Below are 18,256 nucleotides of genomic sequence, written 5' to 3'. Positions count from 1 at the left end.
ATTAATTATTTCAACATTTATCTTTATTATCTATTATTTATTGTTATTACGAAATTTAATTGTAAAATTACAGATAGCAGTGAGGTTGAGTAATATATCCGTTATAGTAAATTGGTAAATTATTTAGCTCGGGGAAGAGGATGAAGTTGGTGTTGACGTGCGACTTTGACATGTATTTGACCAAAAAGATTGGCAGATTGTGAGATATAATTCTCGTTATATGTGTGTGACCTAAATAGCTACCTTATCCGTACATCACACACGTTCATTTTTTTATGTGATTTTACCTGTTTCGTGCTGTGAAAACCCGGCCTTGTTCGACGTCGTCTGCAAACATCACGAACGACAACTGGTCCATGTAACTGGAAGAAGTCACACCAAATACTCACAGGTAAATCACCTATATTTTACAAATTGATCGTATACCACCGCCACGCCAACTCATTTTGATTGACCTGCCAACTGAAAAAAAATTACATTGCTTTGTTGTAATTAAATCAATTAACTTTATTGTCCAATTTGTATCATCATCTTACAAAAATACAGAATCTCCTTTGATTGATTCTTCAAATTTGATTTGCTAATGTTTTTTGAATAGTACATTCTGTTACACATTATATTCACAAATATTCGTTTCATATATTCATATCCATATTTGGCTACCATTAACCTTTTCACCACCAGTTCCCTCTTTTCATCAAAAATTCACAGTATAGTCCTTTTTTATGCACTTTCCTTTAGATTATAGATTGGGGGGGAAATAGTAAAAACTGAAATGTGACTCAAATTTTGTCTGTTGGCAAAATTAGGGTTCATAGCCAGAAATATTGAAGAATATTAGAAAAAAAGTGCAGAAAAATTTTGATGAGAAAGTCTGGTGGTGTAAAACTTGTTGCCAGAGATCTCCTTGACTTTTACCATATGGTTTAAATTGTAAAATAAAAGGTATGGTCACCAAATTACGTATAGCACACACAAAAAGTTGAGCCATTTATCATTGGGTTCTATGTTTAAAAGGTTTTTCAAAATTTCATTTGGGATTGTAACTATAGTTATAAGATGGGTACCGGTACTTATGTTTACCTCCAATTATTGGGAAATTCAGAAGAATGCTATTTATTGAATCTTTATTCTGAATTCCCATTTTTGCATGTTTTCTGCCGTTTTTTCCCCAACCATATTTCATATTGAATAAAAAAATGTGCCTACCAAACCTGATGGGCTACCTAATACAACCAAGGGACTACCAGCTTTAAAAACAGGCAGCCTATCAGGCACTTGAATTTGATCATGGGTACTCATGACTTTTCAAAAAAGTTTCTAAATGTGTTTAAACACAAACAACCTATTCCAGGTACAAAAACATCAAAAGCAAATGCTATTTGTATAATACAGATTCACCCTGAAGTTCTGTCGGCAGGTTCACCTGGAAGAAACAAATTAATCCATATCAATATCATACTGCATTTAAAATTAGAAGAAAAGGTAGAATTACCAAATTGGTAATCTCAATAGAGCTAGGGAGTCAAAAATCAACTAGGCATATCTCACTTTAAATACATGTATGTATATATATCAATATATATATTTCTAAAACTCACTCTATTTTTATTTTTCAGTCAATATGCTGCATATGGACAATTCAAATAGTACTATTGGATCGTGTGAGCAGAACCATCTTTCACCAAATTGTAAGGACTTTTATTATGTTTTTAATTGTTTTTTTCTGATTAATTGCCTTATACACTGGTATTAGCAGTGATGAATTATTTCTGAGTCTAGAGTGAAATAGTAGAATTTTGTTCATACCAATTATGTTTTATCATTTCATAAGTTCTTATATTTGTCATTAATATTTATTTATTTTTGGAAATAATCATTCAACAATGATTCTTCAAAGTCATGAGTCTTTGCAAGGTTTCTTCAATCATTGGTTGATTTACTATATGAATGCAAAAAATGGATCCCATCAAATTTGTTTGAAAAAATAATTAAAATTCCAGTGTTTCTTTTGCTTAAATAAATTTTGTTGGCAAAACAGTGAGCTATATTGCAATACTGCTGGTTGGCTTGTTTTTTTTCGTTCACAGTAATTGGACAAACATAATGTCAGTTTGAAAATTGAAAACTAAAATAAAATGTCAAATTGAGGTATTAAAGTAACAATACCGGTAATAAATTAATCTACAATTTTTTGTTTCAAACATTCTAAAGACCTTGTTGACCAAACCCTATCCTGAATTAAAGTTACTACATATTAGTTGTGTGTGTGCATACGTAAATGACAGGGAGGCATGTATTGCAAGTTGATTATGTTGTCTTAGCATTATAAGAATAATACCGTATTTGCTCTTTTATTAATGCTTATGTACATTTAAAGGTGTGTTTCTATGGGAAAAAACAAGTCATATTTTAATGATTCAGTATATGACACATGCAATGTCTGGTTCATATGTGCTTCTATTGGGAATGCGCTTCTAATAAAGCAAATACAGTATCTGTTTCAAAAAGGTGTGTTTCTATGGGAAAAAACAAGTCATATTTTAATGATTCAGTATATGACACATGCAATGTCTGGTTCATATGTGCTTCTATTGGGAATGCGCTTCTAATAAAGCAAATACAATATCTGTTTCAAAATGTTTCAACATATATATTTGTGAAAATATGAAGAGGGATCAAATTATACTACTAAAGATTTTGCAGTAATGACTCATTTTAACCAAAGACACTAGTGTCTTTGTTTTAACACACATTTTATATTTCATTGTAGCATTAGGAAACAAGAAACTGTTCACACCTGGCCCTCTTGGTGTAAGCCTCACTACACGCCAAGCATTGCTAAAAGATCTGGGTTCCAGAGATACAGAATTTATAAATACAGTTAGTTTCATAAGACAAAAATTACTTGACATTGCAGGTAAGTGAGATCAATAATTTCAATTACAAATTATGAATGTTGTTGTTGCTATTTTGGTGTTTTGCATGATTACATGACCTGGTACATAGAGCCGACATCAACCTTATATGATAACTCTGATTAGCCTATGCAAATATTTGATGCATTCAGTTGTCTCCAAAAATATATACAACAATTGCAATGTTTTTGACTCTTGTGTGCAAAGCACACAATGGGAGTCTTTGCAGTTAGCCTGTCTGTATGTGTGTGTATGTATGTATGTGTGTGTGCATGTGCATGTGCATGTGTATGTGTTCCACTGATATCTCAAACTGAAACTTGGTACATAAATGCTCTATGACTATTTACAGACCTGATTAGTTTTGATTAAAAATCTGTGCATAATAATTACCTTATTTGCATAATGATTAGTAAATGAAACTTGGTACATACACTGTAGATGTCATAGGACAATGCACACAATGCACATTCCTGATAAGTGTTGGATTAATATTCGTGCATATTAATTACCTAATTTGTATAATTAGTAAATGTTCAGCTTTTCTGCTGATGTTTCAGGTACTAATCTTAACGTTTCAACTTGGTACATTGGCATTTTCATTTGTTTTTCAAGTATCATTCAACATTGGTGAAAAGTGATACATAGATGCCCTGGGATAATGGGCAAAGCTGATTCGTTAGGGGTTGAAATCAATGTGATATAAATACTGTTGCTGTTAGGAACATGCAACTTGTGCTATAATTTTGTCTGTCAAGATATACGACCAAAATATCAAGTCATCATATATGGTCATTATTTCATTAAATATTTATAATTGTTAAACCATAGCTACTTAGAACCCCCCAGATCATTGCTTGCAGTTATATTTTTAAATGTTGTATTTGCTCTAACATAAGCGTGGGTGCTAACTTCATGCCTCCAATACCTTCAGCACACAGGAGTTCTTTCTAAGCTTTCTTTAATTATTTTTATACACAAGTAAAAAGTAATTTTTGCTTTCACATATCTTCTTTGTGTGTTTTTGACTCATGTATGCAAAGCACACAGTGGCAGTCTTAGCAGTTACCTTGTCGGTACATATCTCAAGAGCCAGTCACTCATTCTATGAAAAACATAGTACATATAGATTCTCCAGAGAAATCCACAGGCATGTTTGGTTTAGGATATAATCTGTGAATATTAATAACCTATTTTACATATACCTGTATTAGCAGTTCCACAAATATCTCAAAAAACCCTTAACATACCGGTATATAAGTGAAGCTTGAAACATAGGTAATCTGGACACTTCACAGACGGCAAACTATTAATATCCACAGCATATGGGAGATCTTTCAAAGCTTCATTTGGTTTTATACTCTTCCTTCATATAATCAATCATGTGTTATTTGTAGTTTAGCAGTTATTATGATTTTATTTTCAATTAACATATTTTGCCTTGTGTGCTTGATCACTATAATATGCATGTATAAATCAGTAATGCTTTAGAAAACTTTTTGTGTCCACATCTTGAGCAGTATTCTTGTTCGTACATTATAATGACATAACCAGCAAACAACAAGCTCTAATTAGCAGCTCTACTGTCTCAATCTAATAGACACTTCCGTTGTGAGATACACATGTCCAGTCAGCATAATAGGACTAGAATTTATACGCGAGACACTCATTCTCAGTTTTGATTTTGTTCTGGTGGGAAATTGTGAATAAAAAACCTGTGAAATTGTACTACAAGGAAAATCGCAAAAGATCATGATTCTACAGTAATTTTGATTGTGCTACAGGTTTTGATCAAAGTGTTTAAGAAGGATTATTTTGTGACATGTGACAAGAATAAATGCGAATGGTGTGGTAGTAATAATTAAATATAAAACAAATTTTCTTCATCTATAGCAAGTATTTCTTCAAGCAAATTTAAAGTTGCTCAGATGATGAAATGTGGGGGCTCAGTATGCAAGAACTCTGTTCTGAATATATTTGAGCATGGTGATTTAATACCTTGGTGACTCCATCTTGGCATCTGTTGTTTTGTTTTTAGGCTCTCAATTGTTTGTGTTAAGTCCAAATAGTGGGGAACTGAACTATTGAAGTATTAAAGCTATGATAACAGTGGAGTATAACTGAAAACTGCCAATACCCCCTGGTAAAACCTACAAAATAACTTCCTGTCATACATGTACCATATGTAGTGCTATGTGTTATGTACAGATAGAATGTGCAATTGTGTTGGCCCTGTCTGGTCATTCTCCATTGTGGTTACGTAAATTCTTGTTTTTTTTGGAAAACTTGGCAGAAAAATTAATTTGAATTACTGAGGGAGTGGGGTGTTAATGTTGATGTATTAGCTCATAGGCATGTAATAGCTAATTGTATGAAAAAAGAAATGTTTTGGTAATTATTTCAAATTTGGGATGGTGAAAGTTGTTTTAATTGATTTTTTTAATTGGCAAAAAATATAAATGTAAGTATGACTAAAATTATCAAAATTTGGAGGTTTAATATTTGAGGTTGGTGGGTATCTATCAAACTTTAATACTTGTAATTACCAAGTTTCCATTGTATGGATATTTTACTTCTGTAATTTATAAAATGAAATTGAGTTCCAACTGTATGCTTAAGTGCATCTAGTTTGATTGAAATAAAATTTGATACACGTATTATATTTGATGATCACAAGTATATAAACCTGTACAATTTAATTAACTAAGTTGCATACTAATTAAGTTACTTTCAGCTTGCTTTGTTTGTATCCTAACAATAAGTGTGATCACATTGGTTGAAACTGGTACACATACATTCTGCTTATGTACCTAAATATCTAATACTGTAAAAGAGTTAATTATTCACTGGGTTTTAATTTAGCTTATTTCGCTGACTGGAAAATACGCTAAATTAAAACCCAGTGAATATGTAAAATTTAGCATAGAACACATTATCTAAATGATAAAACCGTGAATTTAAAATCCACTGAATATGCCTGAAATGGTAAATCAGTGAAATTTAAACCCAGTGAAAATTAGTCATTTTACAGTATTAATAATTAATAATTGAATGGCACAATAATTTTTCAATTTAAATTATACTTCTCGGTAATTGCTCAAATCATTTGAAATTTGGTATATACTTACTGATTGTGTAGTTGCACATGGATAATATCGGTAACACCTCATGTGTTTATATATTTTATACACAGCATGATTTTAACTTACCTGCTAGCTAATGTTGCTTGCATACACTTGGTGACTTGGTCTCAACTCTTTCAGGTGTCTCATCTCATAGCTTTACATGCGTTCCAATGCAGGGAAGCGGCACATTTGCAGTTGAAGCAGTGCTTACTACTACTGTACCAAGAACTAATGGAAAAGTACTTAATACTCATTATAGCTTACAATACTAGTACATTCATTACTGTTTAAATAATTATTACAGTTAGTTTTATTCATTCGTACATAAAAATATACAATTCATTCAAACCATTACAGTATAAGAAAGAGAGGTGTATTTTTAAACAAAAATTAAAAAAATGATTTATAAGTCTGTTTCGGGGCTGAACTGACAAATGTTTCATTACAACTACCGGTATATTGATTATATGAGGTATAGAAATAGAAATATTATCAGCATGCAATATTTGTACGCTACCAGTAGTTTTGAAAATTACTTATAGTAAGTTTAGTGTTACTTGCACCAAATTTGTTAATACACTTTTTTTGTTAGGAAATGTATATACCTAAATAACATAATCCATAGCTTTCCGACATAAAAAAAGTATGTGTTATTTTGTACAAAAATCAATTAAAATATAAAATTGTTATCATTTTTCAATTTATTTATTTTTCTGCTAGAATTTTGTATGCATTTATCTGCTTTTCTTAAATGTTGTTTATGAAGAAATTCACAGTGCATTTTGAGGATAACTTTTTATTTTAGACATAACCCATTTACAAACTAAACCTATATAATTTTCTACATATTTTTCAAAACATTTAGTCACAACCAATGGAAATTAATGTAAATTTGGGTCAATGGAATTTTTATGAAAATCCATTAATAATTGTTTGTTATATGAAAATCATTCCCGAAATTGTTGTTTCCATGGCAACTAGATCTACATCTCTACCGAAATGTTATCATTAACAATTTCATTAGATTCCATCTTTGTTTTTGAGTTACAGATGAAAAAAAATTTCAAAATTCCCATTACCAAGTGATGAATTATTTATGAGTCATTACTACAAGTGTTCATGACACCCCTGCTGATAATTTTATGTGAATCATTCCCAAAATTGCTGCTTCTATGGTAACCATACACATATCTGTACCACAATTTAAGGGGTTTATGCTTGTATCAAGAACAACCTCTCCTAGAATTTTTATGAGAATCTATCCATAACCCTTTGAGTTATAAATGAAAAATCATTCCCAAAATTGTTGTTTGCATGGTAACCATATCCATATCTGTTGAAAATATTAATGGTTTTGTGCTTGTATCAGAGGTAATCTCTCCTAGAAATTTTATTTTCACTTTTTAGCTCCCCTGTCGAACAGCGGAGCTGTTCATATTACTGATTGTCCGTCGTTGTCGTCGCCGGCGTCAACTTTACAATTTCAACTTCTTCTTCGAAACCGCAAGTCAGAATGTTTTCAAATTTGATATGCAAGTACCTTGGATGGTTCTTTCTCAGATTTGTTCATTTCATGTCAAAATCTCAAATTCTCTATTTTTGGTGAATATTTTTGTCATTTTTGGTAAAAGTGATATTTTCGACTCCTTGTAAAAAACCTCAAGTCCGATTACTTTGATATTACATATATAGGTACTACATGTGGACCTCTCTCAGATTTGTTCATTTTGTAATGATATCTTTAATTCTCTAATTTTGGTGAATATTTTTGTCATTTTTGGTAAAAAGTGCTATTTTCGACTTCTTGTTAAAAACCTCAAGTCCAATTGCTTTGATATTACATATATAGGTACTACATGTGGTTCTAACTCAGATTTGTTCATTTCATAATGATATCTTCAATTTTCTAATTCTGATGAATATTTTTGTAATTTTTGGGAAAAAGTGATATTTACAACTTCTTGTTGAAAACCGCAGGTCCAATTGCTTTGATATTACATATATAGGTACTACATGTGGTTCTAACTCAGATTTGTTCATTTCATGATGATATCTTCAATTTTCTAATTTTGATGAATATTTTTGTAATGTTTGGGAAAAAGTGATATTTACGACTTCTTGTTGAAAACCGCAGGTTCAACTGTTTTGATATTACATATATAGGTACTACATGTGGACCTCCCTCAGATTTGTTTATTTTGTAATGATATTATTAATTCTCTAATTTTGGTGAATATTTTTGTCATTTTTGGTAAAAAGTAATATTTTCCAATATTGTTGAAAACCGCAAGTCTGATTGCTTTGATACTATACATATTGTTCATTTTCTAATGATATCTTCTGTTCTTTAATTGTGATGTGCATTGCTAACAGCGGAGCTATCTCAGCCGAGAGGCTGCTTGTTGAGTTATCCTGTGGACAGACAGACAAACCAACACTACCGAATATGTAACCTCCTTGGCGGGGGTAAAAATACATAAAATTGTGCAAAATATAACCATCAGCATTTTGGCGGGGAAAATTACCATATGTTCTTCAAAAGGTTGTACTTCTATTAGAAAACTTCATAATAAAATAAAATGAAAGTAAGATAAAATCCACATTATCACTGAGCATGCCATTTACATGCAAAACATACTTAATTGCCTCTATGGAACCTCCCTGTATATTGACTTAATTTTAGAAGAATGGAGTATTGCAGTGTTGGTATTCATATTTTATACGCTTAAATTGCCCAATTATCATAGTAAGTATTTTAGCATGAATTATTTAAAAATACAAACTAATTGATTTAATATACAGTATGTAAATTTGTAGATAATTATTTGATGTGACATATCGCAGTCCCTCAAATCCTTTTAAATTTGGATGTAATTTTGTGTAATAAGTTTGTCTTTGGTCAGCAGTTGCATTCAAAAGATGTGTATTGCAAGTCTCTTATCGGTTCTCTTTGCAGTGTATTCCCCCTATGAACATGGAACATGCCATCCAACTAGTGACATGAAATTTTACATACATTAACGATTGATCATGACAATGTTCAGAGATTTTTAAAAGTCAAACTCAGTGTTTTTCATGTCTGTGCGCTTTTATTGGAGATGCGTTTGTACCTATTTTTTTAGCTTTTAAATTTTTTTATTTTTAAAAGCAGCATATTAAAAAATATTCTATAATGCTGGAAGGTTTACAAAGTAGATTACATATCTTTAAAAGTGAGTATCTTTACTGTTCAGAATAATACTGCTTTCTTTTTTGTAAATGACAAATTTCTACATATCTGTGTAAAACTAAAAAAAACATGTTGCAACAGACAAAATTTTAGTTAATTTTCAGTTTTTACTGAAAGAAATTGGCTATTTTTGTGTAAATCTTCTGAAGGAAAATGCAGACTATAAAATTTGTGATAAAAAGGGAGAAATGATGGTGAAAAGATTAAGGGTTGGACCTTAATTCTTACTTCAGTGTAATAATACCGGTAATTGTCAATAATTCAACAGGTACTTGTATTAGAGAATGGTGCCTACGGTAAAAGGATTGGACAGATTTTGAAAGTATTGGGTGTGGAAAACACAGTGTTGAGTTTTGATGAAGACAAATCTATTGATGTTGGTGTGGTTAAAGACCACCTTCTCAAGGATTCTCTCTATACCAATGTGTCCATTGTACATTGCGAAACCAGTGCGGGCGTTTTCAATCCTGTATCTAAGATTGGGGCACTGGTTAAGAAATATATCCCAGGTATGTGTAAATTGGGACAAAAGTCAGTTGTAAATTTCAGAATAACTGTTGGTATATGGTTTATCTGATTGTAAACAAAGGTACATTTGAGATAAATTGGATATTGAGGTGCCAATCAGAGCACAGATGGAGAAACCAGTTGAAGTGCAGATTCACTATTAAATGGCTAGTGCTACTATTCATGTGTCCAACGTTTTCTTTTCAAATAGTCTACTTTTATCAATGGGACTCCAACTAATTTGTTTTTTTCGTTTGCCATACTCCCATCTGTCATTTCAGATGCATATTATTTCGTAGATGCTATGAGTAGTTTTGGTGCAGTACCATTGGATCTTGAAGACAGTAACGTACATTTTCTTGTCAGTTCTGCTAATAAATGTCTTGAAGGTGTCCCTGGTTTTTCTTATGCCATTGCACATAAGGAGAGTTTGCTGCAATGCAAAGGTACGTAAACATTCTGATTGTTACTACATAGAATACAGACTGAGCTAACATTTAACTGGCTTCAGCTTCATTTGAGCTACTTTAGCTTGCCTTCTTGACCACCATTTATGCTGAGTAATTAATTTGCCTGAATATGTCTCATCATATTCGTATTAAACATTGGTACATGTAAATACTCATAGATAAAATTATTGATGACAATAAAACCCACTTTAAAAGCTTTTATGAAAAGGCAACTCCAGCTTATGAGGGATCATCACCTGCACATAGAGCCCTAATCAATGATAACATCGCACACTAAAAATGCAAAGGCTCATGGGTAAGCAGTATGGTCGTCTGCTGCATGTGCAGGTTGCGACTCATCAGCTTTAAGCATGGTGTATACCTGCAATGGTGAAGATAAACATACATAACATAAGGGATCTCTGCATGTGTTTAGCTGTGTTTAGCTGGATTTTCTGTATTTTGATGTTTATAGAATTCTGTTTGCTTTTTTTTAACAAAATCGATAGGCAATTTGAAATAGTTAACTTTATTAGTATTATTGAAGAAAAAAATTGTTTTTATCAGGTAGAGCAAGAAGTATGAGTCTGGACTTGGTTGGACAGTATGAGGGTTTGTCAAACAATGGACAGTTTCGTTTTACTCCGCCAACTCATACCATGCTAGCTTTCAAACAGGCGCTGATTGAACATGAAGAAGAGGGTGGAGTAGTAGGAAGAGCCAACAGGTGGGTTAGATAGAAAAGAGCGCTAAATCCTTGTCATTGTAATAATACCTGAATGCTTGCATGGTCTCAGTAGTAATGCACAAACTAAGCATCTAGATAGAGTTCTTTCTCCACATCTGCAATGTACATGTAAGCTAAAAATGTGCCAAAATCAAGAATTTCAGCCAATTCAGAACTTTGTGTCGGGTATGTGTGGACAGATTTCAGTCACACTTGGTCACATTGTGGGACATTGATGCACATCTTTTTGTTTTACCAATCTGATTCAAATTGTCTGGCTGTGGGTGGACGTTTGGTTTTTCAAAAATGTAGTTCTAGATCCTTATTTCAGACATGCCTATTCCAATCATGTTCAAACTTCACACAAACATGATATTCATGTATATCATCGTTTAGCAATTCAATTCAAGTTGGGCGACTGGTGGCCCATTGTGTGCTAAAAATGCCCTAAAATCCAGCATTTAATCATTCCTGAACTAGATTTTAGTTTTGCAGTGTTTTACACAAGTAGAGCATGATGCACATGATTATCTTAAAAGGATCTGATTTAAAAGGACTGAATATTGGACATTTTGTTTCCAATCGTTCTAATGTCATATCTTGACAGGTCACACTTTAAACTTTCATTGGTACATCAAGAAGACTGACATGGTGGCCATTCTTATTGTGCACTGTGCATGTCTACCATTCCTGAATGGATATGATTAAAACATGATTTATAAATAGAGCATACTTTATTTATCCGCGTAAGCACCCAGGGTCCTGAAAATGGAAAATGGACAAAAAATAGGGGTGGGCATATGCCCAGACAACCCCTGCAAAAAAACAAAATTTCATGAGATTTGACAACACACAGATCTAACTGCGGCAGGGAATAGAATGGCAAATGAAAACATACAAAGGAAATAAATGAACAATATGTAACATTAGAAGCATAACAAAAATAATTTAATCAACAGTGAGGAATCATTTGAATTAGAATTTACCCACCGACAAACACTGTGCGTGAACTCAAAATGAGCTAACAAATACCGGTTTGACAAATATCAAATAAACAGTCATACAAGATCAATAATAATTTACACAGTAAAAAATTACGAAAGTTCATAATTGTTTGAAAAAACTCAAAGTCAAAATCCTTAAAGTCCAAGTCAGCGTCACGGCGTCAAAATCTCTACAGCTTCGTCCTGAAGTTTGTAGATGTCGGCACACACAATTTGGACTTAGCACATTTAATTTATGAATTTCACTGTCAATCAGCTTGACACTTTTTATTTATGTCTAATCAGAATAAAGAAACTTTCTTATCAGACTAGACGCTCATCAATCATGGTGAAAGTTACCATTCAGCAAGTTCCAGCGGTTGGAATGTCCTGGGGAGTGTCTCAGTATATCGCGATGGGCTTGAAATAGGAAGAATTTTTTTTTTCTCCCATGACAGAAGAATAATTTTCATGATAGAAATGTAATAGCTGTGATAAAAGATGGTAAAAAAGTTGGCAATCTTCGGCATCATTTGCAAAATTTAGGTAAAATGCTCCTATCAAACAATTGGGAGTAGTAATTTTCATTCCATCTGATGAAAATTAGTAAATTCTTCATGTCCAGTTGAACAATAAAATCTGCTAATGAAACATTTACAATGTTGCATTTCTTTTTACGTTACATGCTTTCCATTACAAGTACAACTGTATTTATACTTCCCCATTTGAATGAAGCCCAACTGGTGTGTCTCCGTTTTCACCGGTGTTTTGAATACTAGTATGCCTGGTCCAATTACATTTAAATATTGCACAAAAATTCAAAGTTTCAGAATTCTATTCAAGATGCCTGAATGACGACCATTTTTGTGCTCAAAATCAAAATTAAGCATTCCTGTCATTTATTTCAAATTTAGAACAAATATCAGACGTTGACACATATCATTTTGTTTTCAAAACAGATTTAAAATGACTGACTGGTGACTATTTTGTTTTAAAGTATGTGGTTCCACAGCCATATATCTTCGACATGCTATGACTTTTCACTTTCACATATCCATCATGTCACATGCACATTTGATGATACAATACAATATGGCCAAATGGTGGCCATTGTAATCTTAGAAATTAATGAAAATCAAACAATTCTGCCATTCGTGTCTTGGTTGTGTATGGATAGATTTTGTTCAAACATTGAACATTATAAGACTTTGATGCATATCATTTTGTTTTATAGATTGGTTTCAAAATGGCTGACTGGTGGCCATTTTGTTTAATAAATGCAGCTCAGCCATTCCTCAAACATGTTCTGACTGTTCATGTTCAATCTTTATATATTTCTTAAACTTGATAACTTAAAAACTTTGTAATGAATGACACAGTATTGCCATAGACAAATCACCAGTCTGCCTTATTCAGAAATCTAACATGTTCCAGCATCTAGTTCAACATTTAACCCTTGAAAGCCAAAGTCAACATTTATTACCTTTCACAAAATAAACCTGAATTTTTATGTCAATTACTTGTCTATTTGATCCAAAATTAACAAAGAAATCATATAAAAATGCATAAAAATGGGCAAAATTTTTCACCAAAATTGTAGCAGGAAACATCATGCTCAAAGGTGCTCACACTGAAAGTATCATGCTGAATGTGCCACTTTTAAATGCTATTCTCACCGACACATACATGCAGCTGTTCTCACTGGATTCCAAAATTGTGTATATTTTCAGATATAAAAAGAATAATGCAATCTTGAAAGATGGGATGAAGAAATTTGGATTTAAAGAACTTGTGAATGATAATGATCAAGGATACATCATCACATCATATCATTACCCAAAAAATTCAAATTTTAACTTTCAAGACTTCTATGCCAGACTGAATGATAAAGGTATTTCATTTCAGATTGCCTTCATTTATAATTGTATTGCTAATTTTATTTCCCAATTATGGTAGTGAAGAATTTATATTTACATTGAAAACAAATTCTGATTTTATTCCTCATATATAAATATGCTGGTACTCTGTGACGTCATTTGGTTACTTTTATACCAACCAGCATGTCTAAACCAAAATACTGTGCTCAAATCAGCATTTCAAGCATGCAATCAACTCTGACAATGTTTTCAAATTACATACTTGTATATATTCAATAACAAGCAGTGGAGAACACCATTCTTTATATCGTATGCAAACAACCAACTGGTCACTGTGTGCATGCATAAAATGTAAACAGCGGTGTCCCCTCTGCACCATCTTTCAAAAAAACAGGTATCTAGGTTTCTCAATAAAATTGGGCACACTGAGAAACATTTCTTTCAATTTCAATTGTTTTGTATACCTGATTCAAGATAAAATCACAACATTTTGCAGTATATTCTCAAGTCACTGAAATTGTAGAAATCTGCATGAATTTATTCATTCAACTATTTTTTGCCCACAACAGATCAGGTCATATATCCAGGTAAAGTGACGACTGCAGACTGTTTCCGCATTGGAAATATTGGTCATCTGTACCCGGAAGATATGACCAATCTCATCAGTTGTATAGAAGAAGTCTGTCGCGATATGAACATGAGTCTGCCTCTTGTTGAATAAAATTAAAGATCCTCGAGCGGCGTTTTTTGCCAATCTTTTTAATTTTCTGATAAATCGTATGTAATTACCACAGTGATTTTTTTTATGAATTCCTCTGGATAGCATATTTGTATATAATTGCTTTTGATCATATTGATCACATTCTCAAATTATATTTTAGTATTATGTGAATACATGTAAGTTATGAAGTCTGATAAACATCATATTGATGTTGAATTATCATCAAAATAAAATACAACTCAATCAAGCTTCACACTAGACAGTGTGAATTTTAATTATGAAATGAAACATTTCTCTTGCATGATAAATTTATTGTTAATTTGTTGAAAGGGTTTCCAATATTGAAGATTCGGGGTGAATTACATTACTACCGTAGCACACTTCTCCAATAAATCGCTTCTGTGAGGTCAAAATTATGCGACGTTGATGTGTGTAAGCAAATATAGAACACTGTACGCTTGTGTAGTTATTGGTATCTTGTATTTTCACTATTAGAAGCACACATATTGACCAAAAATAACATTTGTTGTACACTGAATTATTATTATGACTACAGAAACACCTCTGTAATTTATGTAAGTTTTTGCGCTAATAACAGAGCAAATACAGTCATATTGCAAATAAAAATGTATTTTATTGAAGGTGAAGCACAGATCAAAACAATATCTGGGAATTTACACATAGAATTCAGTTAAGTGATTTGTCACTAGATGACATAAGGGATTGGTGTATTGACAGTTCAAAACTACAGGATGTATTACTTTCATGTCTTTGGAAGAATTGTTGGATCAGGGAGTTCATGTGTTGTAACTCGGCTGCTCAATTGGAAGGATGGTAACCATGCAATCAAAATGAGTGTTAAACCGAGGAGCTCATTGAATGACAAAGTGAATGTGTACCAATGCCAAATTAACCTTATCATCAACATCGCACATTTGTTGTGACATATGATTATAACAAATCTGGCTGTATATGATGAGTCAGAGGGTCATTTTACGGAGTAATTTATCGGATCAGAAGTTATTATCTAGCATATTAAATATAATTTCTTTTTTTTAATCAATATTGTTTTAAGAATAGCATTTGACTATTATTTAAAAATAATGTCGATAAAATTATTATAATGTAATTTTAAAATTTGCAATACCTTCTATGCTTTAAATTAATTAAATTACCGCTACATCACATATTATTGTGTCACAGATTATGCATATGAATCTACACTATTAAAGAGCCTTTATATAATAATATAAGAATAATATAAGAATTATTCTATACCTACCTATGGACTTCCTAAACTGGAACTGTCTAATGAACTGTTGCTGTGTTGTGAATTATTCATTTTCGAGTTGAGTCATTTTTGTACCAGTGTGTTTCTTTGTATCTAACCTATGTGGTTTGCTATGCTTTATTGTTACCTGTGCTTTTTAGTTTATATAAAAGGAGAATTTCCAAGGTTAAATCATTTGTTAGGGAAGAGGTAGCTTAGTAATGTGCATTTAAATCCTTCAGATAATTGAAAAACAAAATAATAGGAGGGAAGTAATTAAACAAGGTTATAATTTAACATTTCAAAAACATGATGTTTATACATTATAATAATTCAGTCCTACGCATCATTCACGCACTGTAGAGAAGGAAAAAAACAAGGCTGGATGGAAGTCATGGGCGGAAGCCAGAGTTGCAGCAGCTGATAGGACAGAATGGAGACGTTCGGTGGAGGCCCTATGTGCCACTAGGCATCTGGAGGATAGGTAACAGATAACACATCCTTCAGTAGATTTTCTCATGCTGACCAATCACCAGTCAGATTGGTCATCAGTATTAGGATAATTCATTTGTTTCTTCAGGTATGTCAGTCTGTTTAGGTTATTTTTTATTAATACTGTCACTTATTTGTATTACATGTATTTAGATATATCGTCCAAATCTGACACAAATATAGGTTTAATAACCATTTAAATCCCAGCTCCATGATGTTAAACTTTTCCAGAAGTCGCGCCCTCTAGTGGCAACCCTAGCCGGTCACCCGAAGAAACCTACATGTATGATGCATGATGTAGTGTCTTTTGCCTGGGTTGTGAAAAAATGGTCTGAATGGCCGCCGGGTAATTCTAGTTATTACATCTACTTACGCCAGTTTTTATGATGGGCTGCTTTCTGCAAACTCTGCTGCATAGAGCTTTATTGTACTTTCCAGTGTGGCAACAAATATTTTTATCTTCGTATCGTGGATTTGTCGCCTGTGTCGCGTCTTTCGAGAATCCAAGATGGTCGTCATACTATGTTCTGTTGGCGGGAAATCTGATGAGTAAGTCCCCGCTACAGAAAGACTTTTTATTGGGCGGTAGTTCTACCCTCCTGAATCCCAAGTCTCGTTTTGTCTTTCCCGGCGAACTATTTCGCCATTGTATGTTGGTTATAGCATGGAGCTAAAATAATATTAATATTTTAATAATATTTTAATAATAATAATAATAATAACTTTATTGCATCCTTAGAAATACAATGTTTCTATCAGTTAATAGCAATAAAGATTAGTTGTGATAACTACTACTACAAAAAGAAAGTTAGTTGTTAAAAAAAAAAAAAAAAAAAAAAAAGCAAGTGTTACATATCAAATGGCATTTTTATTTCTTGATTGAAATGCATTATGAATATAGTTGCCAATCTTTTTTATTATTACATCATCTTTTGAAGTCAATTTTATTTTAGCTCCATGGTTATTTTTTTATTTCCTTGTACCCTTCCTTCACTCATTTTGTTTCAGCTGGGGCTATTTTTCGCTGTTCTCTGTACTCGTTTTCGTTCAGTGTTGCAGCTTGGGTCGTGTATATTGAATTTTAAGTTGCATCTTGCAGAGCGTTCAATCTTTCCACCTTTCTTGTGCTTGCACCTCAGTTTTTCGACTCAGACGTGGCGCGCATTACTTCAATAGAAAACACCGCGTTGTTCAACTAGAAATGCACTCGTCTTGTGCGGCGTTGCTTTTTCTTTCTTTTAAATTAAATTTGTTGCTCCTCTGAATCGAATTAGCGAAACTCCGGATTGAGGCAGACCGTTTTCCACTAATAACTTCGCCTTTTTTATATTGTATTTTAAAAAGCTTTTTGACGAGTTCCCGCTTCGCTAAGTCTTTAAATACTAGTACATTAACTTCAACACTTCCTTATCGCTTTCTCAATTCAGTGTTTGGTGACGTCAGGCGGCATGGTGGTTTCTTTCAAACTTGTTTTGATTAAGTCGAATGAAAGCCCGCCTCTGCTTCTTTTGATCAGAATATTAGTACCTGTCAACGACAAAATACAATACATGTACTGAATGAGAATAATCCATATAATGTCTCCATAGAAACCAAAAACTATGCATTTCAATTATTAAGGTTGTTAATTATTACAATGTTACATGTAACATCTTACCTTCGATCACGCTGTTTTCCTCATTTACATCCACTTCATTAAAAGAACAAACTTTCCTAGTTTTCTTCGCCCGGCACCATTTTTTTTATATTTTGCCAAACAAGTTTAATTGGAAACATCCGACCTGAGACCCTTTTCCACTCTTTCGCTGTTTCTCTCGTCGTCGTTTAATCTTCTTCGCTCCCACTGGAGCATAAGGCACCAATATACTAGTTACTCCTCCAGGCTTCACGATCCTGAGCAAGCAATGAAACTCGTTCCAGGGTTTCCCCATTTCTACCATTTCCTTTTCCACTGTCTT

At 32.7% G+C, this 18,256-nt stretch overlaps 1 protein-coding gene across 1 annotated transcript; it reads left to right on the top strand.

Annotated features, from left to right (window-relative positions):
• The first annotated feature begins 135 nt into the window (after nt 1-135).
• On the top strand, nt 136-15,177 carry LOC100370031 (uncharacterized). Its single transcript, XM_085506768.1, has 9 exons — nt 136-391; nt 1,620-1,691; nt 2,774-2,920; nt 6,182-6,282; nt 9,541-9,781; nt 10,061-10,225; nt 10,796-10,955; nt 13,669-13,829; nt 14,385-15,177. The coding sequence occupies exons 2-9, from the start codon at nt 1,625-1,627 to the stop codon at nt 14,534-14,536; spliced, it is 1,194 nt and encodes a 397-aa protein (XP_085362894.1). The 5' UTR covers nt 136-391; nt 1,620-1,624; the 3' UTR covers nt 14,537-15,177.
• The last annotated feature ends 3,079 nt before the right edge of the window (nt 15,178-18,256 follow it).

The sequence above is a fragment of the Saccoglossus kowalevskii genome, chromosome 2 (assembly GCF_978046115.1).
Source record: "Saccoglossus kowalevskii chromosome 2, keSacKowa6.1, whole genome shotgun sequence".
NCBI classification, from domain to species: Eukaryota; Metazoa; Hemichordata; class Enteropneusta; family Harrimaniidae; genus Saccoglossus; species Saccoglossus kowalevskii.
Note: the sequence above shows the minus strand (reverse complement) of the source record. Positions and strands in the feature narration are given on the sequence as shown.

Excerpts from the sequence above, each read along its gene's own strand:
- LOC100370031 (XM_085506768.1), top strand. The coding sequence starts at position 1,625 with ATGCTGCATATGGACAATTCAAATAGTACTATTGGATCGTGTGAGCAG. Across the intron at positions 2,921-6,181 it reads AAAATTACTTGACATTGCAG|GTGTCTCATCTCATAGCTTT; the intron begins GTAAGTGAGATC and ends CAACTCTTTCAG. Across the intron at positions 9,782-10,060 it reads GGTTAAGAAATATATCCCAG|ATGCATATTATTTCGTAGAT; the intron begins GTATGTGTAAAT and ends CTGTCATTTCAG.